The sequence below is a fragment of the Pelobates fuscus genome, chromosome 1 (genome assembly GCF_036172605.1).
Source record: "Pelobates fuscus isolate aPelFus1 chromosome 1, aPelFus1.pri, whole genome shotgun sequence".
In the NCBI taxonomy this organism is placed as follows: Eukaryota; Metazoa; Chordata; class Amphibia; order Anura; family Pelobatidae; genus Pelobates; species Pelobates fuscus.
The window spans coordinates 306,932,719-306,952,587 of NC_086317.1; the positions used below are offsets into that span (position 1 = coordinate 306,932,719).

Here is a 19,869-nt window from a genome sequence, read left to right on the forward strand (position 1 = left end):
ACATGAACAAATCTCCTTAAAAAATACCCAAATTGCATATACTATTATTAGTCTTAGCCCAGAATACTTTCAAATTACACATTGTGGCCTCTTGTGTTAGAAGCAGAGATCAAGAAAGCTGAGTAGCACCAATCAGAAAAGTATGATCTTATTCAAGATATGCTCTGTCTGAAATATGGGGCAAAGACTTTCGCAATTCAGGAAAAATCAGGATGAGACTCTGACCTTCAGATAGTTAGCTATGCCCTATTAAAGGAACACTATAGTCACCTAAACTACTTTAGCTAAATAAAGCAGTTTTAGTGTATAAATCATTCCCCTGTCATTTCACCTCTCAATTCACTGTCATTTAGGAGTTAAATCACTTTGTTTCTGTTTATGCAGCCATAGCCACACCTCCCCTGGCTATGATTGACAGAGCCTGCATAAAAAAAAGAAACTGGTTTCACTTACAAACAGATGTAATTTACCTTAAATAATTGTATCTCAATCTCTAAATTGAACTTTAATCACACACAGGAGGCTCTTGCAGGGTCTAGCAAGCTATTAACATAGCAGGGGATAAGAAAATCTTAATTAAACAGAACTTGCAATAAAGAAAGCCTAAATAGGGCTCTCTTTACATGAAGTGTTTATGGAAGGCTGTGCAAGTCACATGCAGGGAGGTGTGACTAGGGTTCATAAACAAAGGGATTTAACTCCTAAATGGCAGAGGATTGAGCAGTGAGGCTGCAGGGGCATTTTCTATACACCAAAACGGCTTCATTAAGCTAAAGTTGTTCAGGTGACTATAGTGTCCCTTTAAATGGTTTCTAAATTATCTTAACCACATCACTGGTTCAATAAGGGAATCATATCAAAACATGTTTGCTTGTGAGGACATATAAGGGAAAATGAAGCCTGAAGAATGATTTTTTTTTTTTTTACCAAAGTAAAAGAGCTATGTATTTTCCCTGAAAGTATTAAATGAGTGATCCATTTATAAGTAGATTTTCACTTGGTGAATATAAGATAAATACACAAACAGTTAATATTTTTGCGTTGTTGTTACATTGCATTTTTTTTTTATTTTGTGACTTGTTTAACCCCTTAAGGACACATGACATTTGTGACATGTTATGATTCCCTTTTATTCCAGAAGTTTGGTCCTTAAGGGGTTAAATAGGTTCAGTCTGTCTTACTGAAAGGTAGTAACAGGCTAATGTTCAGTCCTGGTAGGGAGTCAAGGATGCAGATGAAAATGCTGTTTACAAAAAGGCACATTTATCTGCTGCTATTTGTTCACAGCATTAAAGCAATGTCTCTGTGTTCAGCGTTCTACTTCTCCTTTCATTGGCTTTCTTGTCTTGGATCTCAGCCTCCCTCCTCCCACACAGCAGAAAAAAAAAAAAAGGTCACGTATGTTTGGAAAAATATGTAGGTCAGTGGAACATTTCCTGCACTTGTGCTGGAGAGCTAGCTGGCTCCTTTCCCTTATTAAACCACCTACACTAGCTCCGCATTTATTTATTTATTTCCCTTTAAAGTGATGACATTAAAGGTGAAGTGTTTTATTTTTTTTTTTCTTCTTCTTCATTATTATTATTCCTGACCCATTTTTTTTTTCTAAAAGATTGCAGACTCCCCCACCCTGCTTGAAACCTACACACACACCCTCCTGGGAACCCACCTATACAGTCTGTAAGTAGGTTCCAGATCTATAGGGAGGAGGTCGAGGTAGGTGAGGGTGGTAAAAGGTGCCCATTCAATTTGTTAGCGTTCTTTAATGTTGCAATTCGTTGTGGTGAGGGAAATACTATAGCCCCAATCTGAATCCCTGTGTGATCAGAGATGGAAGGGGGACACTAAGGGGTGAGGATACAATGTATCCAGCTGCTCAGAGCGGAAAGAACTTTCTGTCGAGCTGGAAATGCATGATCCGATAGCTGGGGCGTCTGACCCTGAGCGCCCCCCTGATCACTGAGGGCTATCTCAGGACCCCTTCCTTTGCCTGAGTCTGTGCCGCAGCACCACCTCGCTCGCCAGGCAGGGAGACCATTCCCTATCTAGGTGGCATGAGGTGCCCCCCACACCATGAGAGATAGAGGCTCCGGTGGCACATGCTGTGAGAGTTTCCCGCCGGACCCCGCACCGCAGCCTCTCCCCGGCAGGCAGCACAGGACTCGGGGAGAGCCTCCGACACGCTGCCCGGGCCCCCAGCTGGCCACGGCGGACAGCAGCAGCTCTGGGAGCGGGCAGCGCAGAGCAAAGCACCGCAGCGGGCACAGGTAAGGACACAGGTTAATGGGACATGGAGCACTGTGTACCGGCAGCCTGATATATAATGTGCATGGTACTGGGCTGGGGTGGGGGGGTCAGTAAACATGTATCTAATCGAAGATTGACTCATTAAAGGGGCAGCATGGATGGGCAGCATGGGGCTCCTGGGGGCACAGCCAGAGAGGCATGGCACAGCCTGCACTGTTTCAACTAGCTGATGGCAATGACTAATCACAATGGGACTTTGTAAGATGTCCAAAACGTAAAGCCCCACATTATAATGTGCCTACCTTAACATAGACAAAGTATAATTCAATTTCTAGAACAGCTAGGTAGGGGAAATACATGTTTAGCACCCCTTAATTTAACTACTTAAATGTTTGTGACATAGAACCCAAATTATGCACATCTCATTAGTCAGTGACCCATTGGTAAAATGTAATATATAAATGGGGGTCTTCATTACTGTGAGCAGGCAAGGCCCCTGAGGTAAACACTTTGTAATGTATAGTTGCCTAGTGCCTGATAAGTATGGTGTGTCTGTTCTTACCATTGGGCACCTACTGAAAGGACATGGGCGACTTAACTTTGGAACCTCACCCAAGGTCTGCACTAGATGGTATGGGTGTACTTGTTCCAAGGGAACAAGCAATTTTTTTACAGGGCAAATACACCCTGGCAGCCAAAGAGTGACAGAAAAATAAAAATCAGTTGATGATGTGAATGATGTTTTCAAGACTTTTAAATCTAGTGCATTGCTATATATTTTTTGTTGTTGTTGTTGTTGTTGCTACCTTTGTTGATCAGTTGTGTAATTTTTGATAAATGATACCCAGTTATCACCAGACATGCAGACTCTGGAATGAAAATAAAATCTTGCAGGTAAAAAAATGCATACAACAGTATTGTCATTGCTGTATAAAATGATATAAAAACAAAGTACATGTTTGTTATTCTTTTACCAAGTATTATGTAATACGTATTCCCTGTATAGGTGTGGTTCATCCAATATTTTGACTCCAAAATTGAGACATAACACAGTACATACAGTGCCTGGTGTTTCAACGGATGTGTTTCTTTTTTTTTTTTTTTTGTCAATCTTTCTTTTATTGAGGCATATATAGTGGGGTACAAAATAAAGAGAGGGAAATGCAATAACGGTTGACAGTGGAGGGTTCGTACATCATTAATTTGAAGAAACCACATTTCCTGAGTAGCGATGCCTCATTTTTTTTTGGTTAAAACAGTTTTCTGTTGGCTTGTTGTGTTGCATAAACATAATATAACTATAAACAGTGCCTATCTAGGTACACTATGAAAATAGAGAGTCAGTAGGCTATATAACATCGTAGACACGCTTTAGATGATTAATCGTCAGGTTAAACATTCAAGAATATTGCAAGCTAGGTAACTATCTGAATACTCATCTGTAGGCAAAACTATTTGTAAGGAGGTAATTACGCTAAACGTACATACAGTGGTGGCTGTGCTCAAGGCTAAACATAACTGTGTGAGTTAACTAAGAGCTTACATTTACACTTCACTGGGCACACGACAGGCGTATACATATGTATAAGTATATGTATATATTCTCTCTGTGGTAAGAGTAAGCTAGAGGGTTGTAGCGTAGTTTTCCATACAAAATTTAAAAAGAATTTAAAATAAAAAATAATATAAAATAATAACATAAAGTTATACGAGTAGACAACATAGTAAGCATGGTTACAAGTGGGAGTCCAGCAGGGAGAGTCCATGTGGGTCATTCAGGTTAGGTCACTACAGCCAATGGCTGAGAGTGATGGTGGTGGGACTGTCAGTTAGTGGGGCCTGTTCAGCCTATGCCTCTGCTGGGTAGGGTGGAGACGTTGACACCGTCGTTCAGTAGAAGCCACAGGGGTGCGGCATGGTGTGAGTTGGTGTCGGCCGTCGGCCAGCCCCAGGTCATAATGAAGGCCTTCACCAGGCGTTGTAGACGGCCCATGATAGAGGCTTCAGGTGAGTGATTGAGTCGTTGGGTGGCCTGTCTTAGTGTATTATTACCTCGCCCCTGCTGCTGTGGGTGAAGCTCTGGGCCTTGAGGCAGGACTAGGTGGGTATAGGAGCGGTCGGGGATATACAGCAAGCCAGCTGAGCAGCCCTTTGTGGACATGGTGCCTCTTCGACCCTGGGTCAGTGTGAGGGATGGTACCTTCCTGCCACGAGCCTGGGGTCCTTTCAGGTCCAGGGACTTTCCCGGCGGGCGGGTGTGTTGGGCTGTGCATGGGTCTGGCGCGTGATGCCGTGTGGCGTCTGCGGCCCTCCGCTTATGTGGCTGGTACCTGCGGGTCAATCCCCTCATTGCTCTCTGTCCAGGTGGGCGATTCATGCGAGTTGCTGTGGCTTGGCGTTTTTTGGTGCCCTTCTGAGGTTTCCCAATCCTCTTGGAGCTGCCTGCTAGTGCTGTAGGTGGGCTAGTGAGGGGTATGTCAGCAGCTATTCTTGTGTGGGCCAGTAGCTGAGTCCAAAATTTATCAAAGATTGCGTCCAGAGAGTCTCTCACCGGTAGATTGAGGTCTGGTGATGCAGGCTGCAGCTGCTTTCCAGGAGTGTAGTCGTCGCTTATGGCCGCCATCTTAGAGGCCTGTTCCTCCAGTCCGTCGGCTGTGGTTGCCGGCTGCGTCAGCAGATTAGGGACCGGGCCAGTTCTGTGTGGCGGGGATCGGGTTAACCCCCACCGGTCCAAAGGGGGGGGGGGATGATTTGTGCTGGTCTGCGGCCCTGAGCGGCTAGCGGGAAGCGGCCGTCTTCCCAGCCCGTCCTCTCTTGTAGGCCACAGCCTTCCGCTTCGGATCCCGGGCATTCCGGGCGGCGAGTCAGGTATCTGCGGGTGTGCACTGGGTTCCCCAAGCTGATTAGCCTCGTTTTGCGGGTTTTCCAGGGTTGCACCCCCTGATTTTTAGCGGTTATGTCGCCGTCCGGCGGGAGCTCGAGCAGAGCACGTCTTACTCGTTTGCTAGTCAGGCTCCGCCCCCCATGTGTTTCTATTTACTATTCTGTAGGTAACTAATTTAGCAGATAATATTTTATAATAAAAAAATAGTTGATCAGTCAATATATAATTCTGTAGATTAGCACTGGTTTTCATTAGGACATTTCAGTACTTATTTTAATTTGGAACCGTTTTTCTTGTTTTTTTTTGTTTATGTTTTTTATGTGTACTTGTTTACACTGTTTACAATCATATTATTGTTACACAATGTACTGAATTCCCCTAAGTGCAGTTAGTCATGTATATAAATGTATATATAATATTCGTGTATGAATTAGTATAACAAAAATCTGTAGATGTGTTGTACATTTTGAAATATGGAGACTCGGAGATCCAATACTTAAATCAACTTACAGTCTAGTGTAAAATGGAACTGACATTTCCCAGAATGTTTGATTATGTTTGCTAGTGTTCTCTGTTTAATAGTGTTTGTGAGGTCTGTAAATGAAGTAAATATAGAAACCTACACTGCTGTATTTATCTCTCTCCATCTTGGCTCCATGTTAATCATTGTCCTATACTCTGTCCTTTTCTGTCATTGAATATAGTATGTGGGATAATGCAGTGTATGCCATTGCAGTGCCTGGATTGAACTGGATTGTGACATCAGTTGCTATATTTGTAGTATACAAAAAAGATTCACTTGAAAAAAAAAAAGTTAACACATCCTATAGGTGATTTTCAGTGTTGTATTCTGTGTAAAATCTAGAGCAGCATTTCCCAAACCAGTCCTCAAGACCCACCAACAGTCCAGGTTTTGTTAGTATCTCCATTGGAATAAAACAGGGAAATACATAAATCCTGGACTGTTGGTGGGCCATGAGGACTGGTTTTGGGAACCTCTGATCTAGAGAACTGACAGTCCCCTTTGAATTTTACAAAAAGAAAAGACCCATAGAAACAGTACAATTTACAAGAACAATGGTTGCATAAATGATATTCACAATATTCATTTTGCAAGAAAACGTGAGTTACGCTTTTTCGCATTTTATTCTAGCAAAGAGAGGCAAAGAGCATTTCTGCCTGGCAAACCTCTCTGGCATTAAAATAATATTATTTTTTCCACTACACAGTGACTTGTGGCAATTTGGCAAACAACATGTTAGGCCAAAACAGCCAGTGTTTAAACAATCAAATGCTGCATTGTTTTCAATTTCACCAAATTTACCTAAATTCATAAAATATTTGTCAGCTTAAATTCAGTTGTTTTACTGTAACATTGGAGTCAAAATATTTTCCTCTTTTAAGTAAAAAATAGCAAAAGTCATGCTGGTAAACCAATGATCTCTGACCTTTTTGGTATTAACCCCTTCACTACACAGTTCTTTTAGTTATTTTAATATTATGTAAAATATCAAACCTGAAGTGAATAGCTAGTACATATACATTTGACAAATCACACATTCTCTGTATATATATTACTGTTCAGGGAGACCTGTAAAAGTGTATATTACAAGTGTACATTATGTAAAATAATGCAATTTAACATTTTAATTTCTTAATTCAACCATTACAGATATATTTGGTTCCCTAATTTGCAAATTATATGGTGTGATTCACAGGGGAAAATTTAGTACAGTGTCTGATAAACAAACATTGGTTAATTGACCTGTAAATAGATATTTGTAAGAAGCCTGACATTTTTTTCTAAGAAAAGGCAAGGGTTTGCCGAAATATATATAGTATATTACTCTTCCCTATGGTGTTTAGATTACCATTTTAATGCCTATTGTAAGAGCACTTTTCAAATCTCTTCAGTTCACAAATAGATTAATTACATATACCTGCTATATGTGAGGTTTTTTTTTACATTCTGTATGCCATTTTTAGGAAGACAATTTTATTTAATGTCACACCTATGATAAGTAGCAAAAATATTTTTTGGGCTTTTCTGATAATATTTCAGACCCTATGTGAAATATTACATGATGAGGGATATTCTAAGGCAGTAGTTGCCAACATTTTTTTACTTTTATACCCACTGGCAGACTATTTCCCTAATTTATACCCCTCAAAATATTTGTTACACTTGCAGATACCGAGACACACAGATGCATACACTGGCACACATGCAGACACACACAAAGACACACATACAGATGAACAGATACAAACACTTACATACATACAGATACAAACATTGACACACTTCTGCTGGCTGGGGCAGTTGGGTGTTGGAGGTTCGCTCTCCTAGTTCCCCCTCCCCTGCTTCCTCTTCTTGCTCCTGTGCGGCTTTGCTTGTGTTAGCTGGGAGGCCCCTGAGAACACACGTCCATGGGGTGGCCCTAAGTGCATGAGAAACTCCATCCTCATCCTATGGGCCCCAGTGCAGCTGCATTGGCAGTAGTTCCACTATTGTGTAATTTTTTCACGTACCTGTGGGTAAAGCTTACCCTACCCATATGGCATAGTTGAACAGGAGTGGTGTGCCACCTAAATGACAATTACATTTTCAACCAGGAAGCAAATACTTTTAAACAAATATACAAATTAAAATAAATTTAAAAAACTTTAAAAAGTATGTAGTACATTTATAAACTCGGTCAGATTGCATTATTGGGCACAGCTCTCAGCTAGGGGAATTTCTTCAGCTCCCCTTCCATTACAAACTATCTCGGTTTCAGACCAGTCCACTAATGACAGAAACAGGGCATCATTGTGCCACGGGAGAGAGAAATCTAACACCAGAGCCTGCGCTGCATGACCACATGCAGACTCCTTTTCTTCTCCCCCTGTTAGATGTAGCAAGGTGAAGATTCCAACTGCATGTGTAAATCTTTCAAGTAGTGATGTCGCGAACATAAAGTTTTTGGTTCGCGAACGCGAATTTCCGCAAATGTTCGCGAACAGGCGAACCAGGCGAACCGCCATAGACTTCAATGGGCAGGCGAATTTTAAAACCCACAGGGACTCTTTCTGGCCACAATAGTGATGGAAAAGTTCTTTCAAGGGGACTAACACCTGGACTGTGGCATGCCGGAGGGGGATCCATGGCAAAACTCCCATGGAAAATTACATGGTTGATGCAGAGTCTGGTTTTAATCCATAAAGAGCATAAATCACCTAACATTCCTAAATTGTTTGGAATAACGTGCTTTAAAACATCAGGTATGATGTTGTATCGATCAGGTAGTGTAAGGGATACGCCCGCTTCACAGTGACAGACCAAACTCCCTGTTTAACGCACCGCAAACAACCGCAAACAGTCCATTTGCACAACCGCAAACTCCCCATTTGCACAAGGTTGGATACCAAGCTAGCCATGTCCCGTTCCTTGTCCTCACTGATGTCATTAAAGGTCTCTTCCTCCACCCAGCCACGTACAACACCAAGGGTCCCCGAAAGGTGACAACAAGCCCCCTGTATTTTTTTTTTTAAATGTACACTACTGTTACACCAGATATGAGTTGCACTGGTGTGACACTGTGCCCTGGCAGGCCCTGAACCGCACACGTGTGAAGGAAACTGACTGCTATTATTTCACAGTCAAATTTCTAGGTTTTTTTTTAATGTACACTACTGTTACACCAGTGATTGGCCCACGTCATGCCTACGCTCCCAAAACGTTTGTGTGTGGGGGTGTTGGAATGACGTGGGCCAATGGGAGCCTTGTAGCGGAGCGGCAGGAGTTAATCCAAGGGCTCTCCGCTGGTACTCAGGATTCATCATACAGAAGGCAGGACACACAGCATAATTCCCGTTCCCAAGGACCACACGACACATAGCCTGGGAGTCAACTGACAATTTTTATTCACGGCTCAAGGAGTTAACTGTCAACTTTTAAATGTTCTGCAATGCAGTAATAGCAAGACATACACAAGGGAAAACCATCACAGTACATATTGGAGACACAAAATATAAATCCAAACCTCTGAATACTCAGGGGACATGGCACTTAGTGGCGATGTCCCGCCACATATCTCCCCCTTGTCCACTCCCGGCAGCCCCAGCCTGACTCACACGGGTCAGCTGGCTGCTGCCCGGAGTGGACACAGTCTTTTAGTGCCATGTCCTTCTCCATGTCTTCCTCCATTAATTCTATTATATTACATTTACTGCCCCCCTCTCCATGTCTTCCTCCCTTAATTCTATTATATTACATTTACTGCCCCCTCTCCATGTCTTCCTCCCTTAATTCTATTATATTACATTTACTGCCCCCCTCTCCATGTCTTCCTCCCTTAATTCTATTATATTACATTTACTGCCCCTCTCCAATAGTCCTTGTATTACACACAGTATCTCTGTATTACACACTGTATCTCTGTATTACACACAGTATCCCTGTATTACACACTGTATCCCTGTATTACACTCAGTATCTCTGTATTACACACAGTATCCCTGTATTACACACAATATCCCTGTATTACACTCAGTATCTCTGTATTATACACTGTATCCCTGTATTACACTCAGTATCTCTTTATTACACACAATATCTCTATATTACACACAGTATCCCTGTATTACACTCAGTATCTCTGTATTACACACTGTATCCCTGTATTACACTCAGTATCTCTATATTACACACAGTATCCCTGTACTACACACTGTATCCCTGTATTACACTCAGTATCTCTATATTACACACAGTATCCCTGTATTACACACTGTATCCCTGTATTACACTCAGTATCTCTGTATTACACACATTATCTCTATATTACACACAGTATCCCTGTATTACACTCAGTATCTCTGTATTACACACAGTATCTCTATATTACACTCAGGTTACTGGCTATGGGAGGATAATGTATAATAAACACAGGTTACTGGCTATGGGGGATAATGTATAATAAACACAGGTTACTGGCTATGGGGGGATAATGTATAATAAACACAGGTTACTGGCTATGGGGGGATAATGTATAATAAACACAGGTTACTGGCTATGGGGGATAATGTATAATAAACACAGGTTACTGGCTATGGAGTATAATGTATAATAAACACAAAAAGAAAAAAAAAAATAATGCAGCTTCAGAATTAATCTAAATTGTATGCTGTCTAGGAGGTAGGAGGGTCTGGGAGGGAGGGCCTGTTGCTGATTGGCTGGAATGTGTCTGCTGACTGTGAGGTACAGGGTCATAGTTTACTCAATGATGACGAATAGGGGGCGGACCGAACATCGCAAATGTTCGCCATCTGTGGCGAACGAGAACAAGCTATGTTCGCCAGGAACTATTCACCAGCGAACCGTTCGGGACATCACTACTTTCAAGTATTCCTAGGGATAGGACACTGATTGTTTAGATCAGTGTTCCCTCTGGAGTGGATGTGGAAAGCAGAAATGTGAAGAAGCATGTAAACATTAAAGAAAGAATAATCATATGTTCCTACTTTTTTCAACCTGCAGAGTGAGGCAACTGTCTCATTCAAAGCTAAAGCTTTTGAATAAGACAGTTGACTCAAATGGATGCATGTCCCTTCACTAGAGTTGTTCACAAAAGTCCAATAATGTTTAAAATTGGCAAAATTCAGTTAATGAAATCAATAATTGTTCCTTACTTTTAATCAGATATTTCTTCAATATTTATCAAACACTGAAGTTTTACTCTATTCATTCTGATCTGTTCTAGTATGGGTATTTTAAAAATTCTAAAGTCACCTACTTTTTAGAGGCAAAAGTACAGAAATCCTTAATGGTTGTCGACTGGCACTGCAAGCAATCTTGCGAATATTCCCATGACAAATCTCAAGAGAAGTGAGACTTGCCTGTCAGAACTCTCTGATTCAGTCCACTCTACAGAGAATTCTTAGAGTGGGAATCCCATTATAGAGGTTTTCCCACCTTGAAATCTCACTCTGCTCTGAACTCTTGAGGGATTCACTTGAATCTTTTTTTGTTGCCATACAGTTTCTTTTTTTCGCTAAGTTTTTGTGAATCAGGTATTTTATATTTTAATATGTAAACGTATAATAGTCGGGATGTAATGTTACTACAAAGTTATTAGATCATGGTAGTGTTTTAGAGATTCTAAATAAAAAGGAGTATGATGTTCTAAGAACCTTTTATCCTCCAAAAGCAACTTTTTATTTTTTACCACAAATCCAAAAGGATATCACTAATCCCCCCGGGAGGCCTATTATATTTGGGGTTACATCTCTTTCTTCTAATTAAGGGGTCCTCAAACTCCGGCCCCCCAGATGTTGCTGAACTACAACTCCCATGATTCTTTGAATTACATAGATAGCCAGAGAATCATGGGAGTTGTAGTTCAGCAACATCTGAGGGGCCAGAGTTTGAGGACCCCTGTTCTAATTCATCCCAGTACATTGATATCTTACTGCAATCATTGGAACAGAAGTCCCAGTCTCATGTAGGAGACAGTACAGACTTATTAAATAATCTAGAAAATGTAGATTGCAAAGATTAATTTTTTGTTTGTTATGTGTCATGTGTCTTTGTATTTTATTATTAATCATGAATATCCCTCGAGCTGGAAGAAAGCGCTGTTAAGTGATATAGCCCTTATTCCCTCACACATCAGATGACACTTGATGTTGGGACAATGACAAACTTTATTGGGACAAGGAGATCTTTTATACACAGACTCCCGGCACGGGGTCTCCATTGTGAACATAGGTAGTCCGTCCCTGGCTTCTCTGTGTCTAGGAGATAATTGAGTAAACTGTTGCTAAACTAATTATCTCCCAGATACAAAGAGCTTTAAATAGAAAAAAAAAACATTAACAAAACAACCCCAAACCCCCACAAGTAATATATCACCGGAAAGGTCTGGTTTAAGAACTCTTTCTAGCAAAAGAGCACTCGGACGCATAAGGAATTGGGGAAACACCACCAAAGTTATGACTGGCCGTTTGTTGAATCCTATCCGGAATGAGTTCAGTGCCTACAGCTGGTCATTTTACGGGAGCTCTTGCGCAGTGACAAAAGGAAACTCCCCCTGGCTTTCATGGAGCAATTGTTCCAGAGTGTCCATTGTACCTTCCCTTCAATAAATGCTCTTCTGGACAGAGTAGAAGTAGGATTAAACAAGGATGGAAGGTGCTCTTACTTATGTCAGCATGGTGCTATTCTTTAAAATGATAGAACAAACAGGGAGATTTTGCAAATAGAACTGCAGTTTCATTTTAGCCTTTTCATAAATTAAATGGATGCTAAATGGAGATAAATGTAAGTGCATGCAACATTGCTGTATAAGGGTTTGTGGGATATGCTCATTGTTGCCATTGAGAACAGCGAGAGGGAGAGATGTTGGGACAATTTGTTGCAGAAGATGTAAATCCTGTGTACTTGAAGCAAACACAGGCACTTTAAAAGTGATCTATTTTTTACTTTTTTAAATGATAGGCTCACTGGAGTTTGCTTGAAAGTAGGCTATTTCAAGTAGTCTCTTTTAAGTAGGAGTTAAAACAACAGGAGTTGAAATCAAGAGGGTAAATATTGTTTTTGCTCACTTGTGTTGTTTGTAACTGGGGATGAGTGCTAGCAAGGCCCCCCTCCCCCCAGCATTCCCAAAGGTAAGGAGGCTGGGGGGGTTAAAGTAAAAAAAAAAGTGTTAATGTGAGTGTCTGTTAGTGAGTGTGAGTGTGTGTGTGTGTCTGTTAGTGAGTGTGAGTGTGTGTGTCTGTTAGTGAGTGAGTGTGTCTGCTAGTTTGTGTCTGCTAGTGAGTGAATGTGTGTCTGTTATTGTGTGTCTGTTAGTGAGTGTCTGTTAGTGAGTGTGTTTGTCTGTTACTGAGTGTGAGTTTGTCTGTTACTGAGTGTGAGTTTGTCTGTTACTGAGTGTGAGTTTGTCTATTAGTGTGTGTTTCTGTTAGCGAGTGTGTGTTTCTGTTAGCTAGTGTATGCGTATCTGTCAGTGAATGTGTGTGTATTTAGAATGCGGGGCGGGGTAAAGGTTGGGTGGGGGGGGCGCGCGCGGGGGGGGGGGCGCCTGAGTTTTGTTCTGCCTAGGGCAGCACAAAACCAGGATACACCACTGAGTAGCTGTACTGCAGGAAGCTGTTCCTTCTAACACCCGTGGGAACAGCCCCTCTAGTACAGGTGGGGTTGAGAGGGTAAGGAAGTCTAGACAGGTTGTGGTGGTAGGGGACTCTATTAAGAGAGTAGTTAGGGTAATCTGCCATTCTGATCGACTCAACCGGACAGTTTGCTGTCTCCCGGGTGCTCGGGTCCGGCATGTTGCCGACAGAGTGGAGGGATTATTGGGAGGGGCTGGGGATGACCCAGCTGTCATGGTCCATATTGGTACCAATGACAAAGTCAGAGGAAAATGGAAGGTCCTAAAGAGTGAGTTCAGGGATCTAGGAAGTAAGCTAAAGACAAGGACCTCCAAGGTAATATTTTCAGAAATATTACCTGTGCCGCGCGCTACAGCAGAAAGGCAGCGGGAGATTAGAGAGGTCAATGTGTGGCTGAAGTCTTGGTGCAGGAAAGAGGGTTTGGGGTTTTTAGAGCACTGGGCCGATTTTGCGCTTGGGTACAACCTGTATAGTCGTGATGGATTGCACCTAAACGGAAGAGGGTCTGTTGTGCTGGGGGATAGGATGGCTAGAAGGTTGGAGGAGATTTTAAACTAGTAGTAGGGGGGGAGGCTCAAAGCAATCTAGAAAATGGAGATAGGATAGAAATGAGATGGGCTTTAGTTCAGAACAATGGGGGTGGAGATGGGGGAGGGGGAAGCTCAGAACAGAGGAGGTATGTAATATTGATTCACAAAAAGTACAAATGACTCATGGTAATATTAAATGTATGCTTACTAATGCAAGGAGCCTATATAACAAAATGGGGGAACTAGAGGCATTAGCATACACTAAACAATATGATATAATAGGCATAACAGAATCATGGTGGGATGAGACACATGACTGGGCAGTTAACTTAAATGGGTACACATTATTTAGGAAGGATAGGAAAAACAAGAAGGGTGGTGGGGTAAGTTTGTATGTCAGCCATGAGTTAAAGTCAAATCTTAGGCATGTGGAGTGTGACGAGGAAAATGTGGAAGCTTTATGGGTAGATATCTGCTTGGGGCAAACAAAGGGAAATACGTTATTGGTTGGGATATGTTATAAACCACCAAATGTAAATATTAATGAGGAAGAACTGCTGTTAGAGCAAATTGGTAAAGCTGCAAATAGGGGTAACACGTTAATTATTGGAGATTTTAATTACCCGGACATAAATTGGGATAGAGGGACTAGTACTTCAGCTAGGGGAATCCGGTTTTTGAATGTGTTAAATGACACCTTTATGTCACAACTGGTACAAGCACCAACTAGAAAGGATGCTTGTCTGGATCTCGTTATAACAAACAATGTTAATCTTTTAACCAACATTCAAGTAGGGGAGCATTTGGGAAATAGTGATCACAATATGGTAACTTTTGAAGTAAACTCAAAAAAGCAAAAGCACGTGGGGTATATTAAAACGTATAATTTTAAAAAAGCCAATTTTAATAAGATTAGGGCAGCTCTACCACATATCGACTGGCATAAACTCCTTAGTGATAAAAACACTGAGGATAAATGGAAACTATTCAAACAAATATTAGAAAGGTACATTTCACAGTATGTACCATTGGGTAATAAATATAAAAGAAACAAATTAAAACCAATGTGGTTTAGTAGAGAAGTAAAACAAGAGATTAAAAATAAGAAAAGGGCTTTTAAAGCATTTAAATCGGACAAATCAGAGGCATCCTATATAAGATATAAGGAAGACAATAATACTTGCAAAAAAGGCAATTAAAGTGGCTAAACTAGAAAAGGAGAAATTGATAGCCAAAGAATGCAAAACCAACCCCAATTTTTTTTTCAAGTACACTTATTCTAAAAAAACAAAAAATGAAAGTGTAGGTACACTAAAAACAGAGATGGGTCTGTTAGTCAATGAAGACCAGGAAAAGGCAGAAATTTTAAATACCATAACTATTTTTCTTCAGTATATATTAATGAGGATCCTATGGCAAGAGATATGCAAATGATTGCTGCAACAAACTTGCAGATAACTTGTGATTGGATAACTCATGACAAGGTGCTACAGCTATTAAAGAAAATTAATGTAAATAAAGCTCCGGAGCCTGACGGTATCCACCCACGAGTACTTAAGGAGCTAAGTGGGGAAATAAGTGAACCTCTGTATTTAATTTTTAAAGATTCTTTTGTTTCAGGTATTGTACCGGAGGATTGGAGGAAGGCAGATGTTGTTCCTATATTTAAAAAGGGTTCAAAATCCTTGCCTGGAAATTATAGACCTGTGAGCTTAACTTCTGTGAATGGGAAATTATTTGAACGGCTATTAAGGGATAATATTCAGGAATCCATTGGGAAGAACTGTGTTATTAACAATAATCAGCATGGTTTTATGAATCATAGGTCATGTCAAACTAACCTAATTGCATTCTACGAAGAAGTAAGTAGAAATATAGATCAGGGTGTTGCAGTGGATGTGATCTACTTGGATTTTGCCAAGGCATTTGATACGGTTCCTCAATAGGTTAGTCTTCAAATTAAAAGAAATTGGTCTAGATGAATATTCTTGTTCTTGGGTAGAACATTGGCTTAAGGATAGAGTACAGCGAGTTGTCATAAATGGTACATTTTAAAGCTGGACAAAAGTGGTAAGTGGTGTCCCTCGGGGTTCTGTTTTGGGACCGCTTCTATTTAACATATTTATAAATGATCTTGAAATGGGCATTGAAAGCCATGTATCAGTGTTTGCAGATGACACAAAACTTTGTAAAGTAATAAAATGTGAGCAGGATATTGCCTTGCTGCAGAGAGATTTGGATAGATTGGGGGACTGGGCACTAAAATGGCAGATGAAATTTTACGTAGAAAAATGCACTTCGGGGTTAAGAATGCACAAGCAATTTACACCCTAAATGGTAGTGAACTAGGGATAACCACACAGAAAAGGATTTGGGAATTGGTATAGACAACAAATTAGGTAGCAATATGCAATGTCAATCTGCAGTTGCTAAGGCCAGTAAGGTTTTGTCATGTATAAATAGGGGCATAAATTCTCGAGATGAAAATATAATTTTGCCTCTTTATAGATCGCTGGTAATACCACACATTGAATATGCTGTGCAATTTTGGGCACCTGTTCTAAAGAAGGATATCATGGCACTGGAGAAAGTGCAGAGACGAGCTACAAAATTGTTAAAAGGAATTGAGCATTTTAGTTATGAAGAAAGGTTAAAAAATGTAAATCTCTTTAGTTTGGAAAAACGGCGCCTGAGAGGGGATATGATAACATTATACAAATATATTTGTGGCCAGTACAAACCATTATCTGGAAATCTATTCATAAACAGGGCTATACATAGGACACATGGTCACACATTTAGGCTGGAAGAAAGGAGATTTCATCTAAGGCAAATAAAAGTTTTTTTTTACAGTAAGAGCAATAAGGATATGGAATTCATTGCCGGAAGAGGTGGTTTTGTCAGAGTCTATACAGATGTTTAAACTGCAATTGGATAAACACTTGCAAAAACATAACATACAGGGATACAATTTCTAATTAGTGGGCTAATAGCTGCTTGATCCAAGGAGACATCTGACTGCTATTTTGTGGTCAAGAAGGAATTTTTTCCTAGTTTGTTGCAAAATTGGAAGCGCTTCAGACTGGGTTTTTTGCCTTCTTTTGGATCAACAGCAAAAGCATATGCGAGGAAGGCTGAACTTGATGGACACAAGTCTCTTTTCAGCTATGTAACTATGTATGATATTCATTATTTTGTTTGTTTTTATTAAAAAAAAAATCTATATAATGCATTACAAAAGCAAGTCAACTCCAACCTGGAGTGTCTTGATCAGCCAAAAAAAAAAGTTTTATTCACAGTTTGCATATCAACATGGTTTAGTGCCAAGTTTTCACTGAAATACTTTTTTATATCCATCAAATATTCTTTCTCCTGACCTACTTAAGCAGTCTATGATCCGAGCAAAGTTAGTGTTGTAGTTATGCTTCATTGTTCTTTTTTTTTTTTTTTTTTAAGTCCTCCTACTTCATCATCTAGTCCCCATTTAAGGACAAACTACGTCATTGAACAGCTTTCTACATACAAGGTTAATTGAATGCCAATTTGTTCTTTCGAAACTGTTCATGTCTGCAAAAGACCATAATTTATAGATTAGCTCAGACACAGAAAAAAACAGGCAACTTGTAAAGAATACTGAGTGGTTAAAACTACCACCAGTGTATATAGTGGAGTACTAGAAAGACAATAAGGGAGATATATGTCAGAGAATTGAGCAGTGAGACTGCAGGGCCATGATCTATACACCAAAACCACTTCATTAAGCTAAAGTTGTTTTGGTGACTATAGTGTCCTTTTAAGTGTCTCTGACACTTTTAGTGTCTTTAATATTTGGTAAAGACCCCTGAAGCTAGCATGCCTGCATGATGTACAGTGGCCTGGGAACAGGCTAGAAATTACCTGATGGAGTAACAGAGCCCTTTTAAGAATTCCAGAATGGATGAGTTTCTAGTGCTAATTTGCGTTGGTGAAATAAATTAATTTGGTATATAAAATTAATCTATAAATTGGTCTTTAGCTTCTTTTTATAAGTCATATTGAAAAAAGCATGTTTGGTCAAGTAGGTCTCAGTTATACATATATATGTAGGATTCACAGGCACAATACCTACCTGAAGATGACTGTTATTGCTAACATTTTGGTACAATGTATCCACCTGTACTATACTTTCTCTTTAACATAAAAATGAAGTCTTACACATGGCTTATGTATCAACATGGTTTAATTCCAATTTATCATTGAAAACGATTTTCTGTCAAGTGTTCTTCCCCGTGACCTACTTCCATCAGCCTGTGATCCGAGGAATGTTAGTTCTGTAATAAGCTTCATTGTAATTCTTTTCTCAAAGCCTCCAGCAAGAGTGTGATCAAATCTTGATACATTACAATGCTCTTCATGCTTCTTGTTTGTGTATCAAATAGTAATACAAGTTTGCATTACTGGCACCATGGCGCCAAAAAAAGAGATGTGTTGATGGCTACGGGACACTCTAAATGTTGATTTTATTCACAGATCAATAAAGGGGAAAAAAGGAGGAGTAAAAAAAAGTCTATAATTATTTCATATAATTAAGAAATATATAATATATAAATTAATAGATTGATTTTTTTTTTTACTGCACCTCCTGTTTCTTCCTTTATAAGTTACTTTTTCTCACACCTATCAGTATACTGCAAAATATGTACGTAATATTATGTATATATTTTGCAGCATACTGAGTGGTCTATTTTCACATCCTATTTTATTCTTCTGATTCAATCTCTGAACAGGAATATTGGTTCCCAAATTCTACCTAGCTGAACCAGCATTCAGATAAAATTTGTGCATCCCCAAAAATATTCTATTTTCAAAAGAAAATAGTTTGGCCAAATCTGGTCTATTTTTTTTTTTTTTTTTTTTTGTGCAGGTGGGTACAAGTCAATACAAATGCCACAACAGCGTACAGGTATATATAAACGTAGGTAGATTAGACAGTGGCACAAGAAAATTGCACATTTTAGTTTTATAAGCACATATGTAACTTGTCTGCTATGTCTGATATTTGAGTAGCTCAGGTAGTAAGATTGTGGTGGATGCCTGTAATGGCGGCGGCGGGTTACTGGACGAATCAATGTAGCCACTAGTTTCACTGCCAGGTGGTAATCCATTCCACGGTCGCACAGCATGGTCCAGAGGCTCACGCAGAGCCGATCAGAGCCAAGGGGGTACGTGGTAGGTTGGGCATGTGTGCTCCGCTTTTTGGGCCTTCACTGGGTGGCCATTTTAGCTGCGTCCCAGTGGCCTGGCTCCTCTCAGCGGCATACTTAAGCGTGTGCAGGTGCCATGATGTCCCTCAACGGCGGGGGGTGGGGAGGGAGCAAGAGCCCGTTCCACCTCTATGTGCCCAAGCAATGTAGACAGCCGAGAGACCAGCCGTATCTTCTTGGCTGCGTCCACGAGTAGGTCCAGAGAAGCGTCAGGATGTGACCTCCGGTTGATTAGGGAGATGCCTTAAAAGGTGTCTCTCGTGAATGTAGAGTTACTACGGCAGGATTATTGCTTGTTTTCTCGATTGAAAAGTCGTTATTTTTGTGGTTTTGGTGAGTCTTGTCAGGAGCTATCTCTATGTGCGACTTGTCTGCATGGCAGTCAGGCCCCGCCCCAATCTAGTCTAGTTTTAACATTGTCAGCCTTTCACTCTGATCCACCATTTACGGGTTGGAATCAGCTAGTGTACAGTGAAAAATAAATGTATATTTTATCTATTCACAGATTATCTCCCAGATCACCTTTTCCAGTGCTTGTGTGATACTAACATGCATTGTAATTACATGCAGGGTCCTCTACCTGTTGTATCGGTCTGTTCTTATTGTGTTCGTCTTTTCCAAATTGTACAGCTCTGCGGAATATGTTAGTGCTTTATAAATGCCAGTAATAAGTAATTAAATAAAACTAGTATGCCCGCCAGTTGTGACAACTTGACGTGTAAACATGACAACAGCACCAATGATGAGAGGAGAATGATGTGGCAGAAGTGATTGGTTGCAGCTTAAATATAACATTTACTTTACATGTTAT

General features: G+C 40.4%; 1 protein-coding gene across 1 annotated transcript in view; it reads left to right on the forward strand.

Moving 5' to 3' along the window:
• Positions 1–1,749: 1,749 nt before the first annotated feature.
• Positions 1,750–19,869, forward strand: part of NPAS2 (neuronal PAS domain protein 2) — a 121,814-nt gene continuing 103,694 nt past the window's right edge. The window contains exon 1 of the mRNA XM_063458306.1: positions 1,750–2,267. Coding sequence (XP_063314376.1) covers positions 2,074–2,267 — 194 coding nt within the window. The 5' untranslated portion in view covers positions 1,750–2,073. The remainder of the gene's footprint in view (positions 2,268–19,869) is intronic.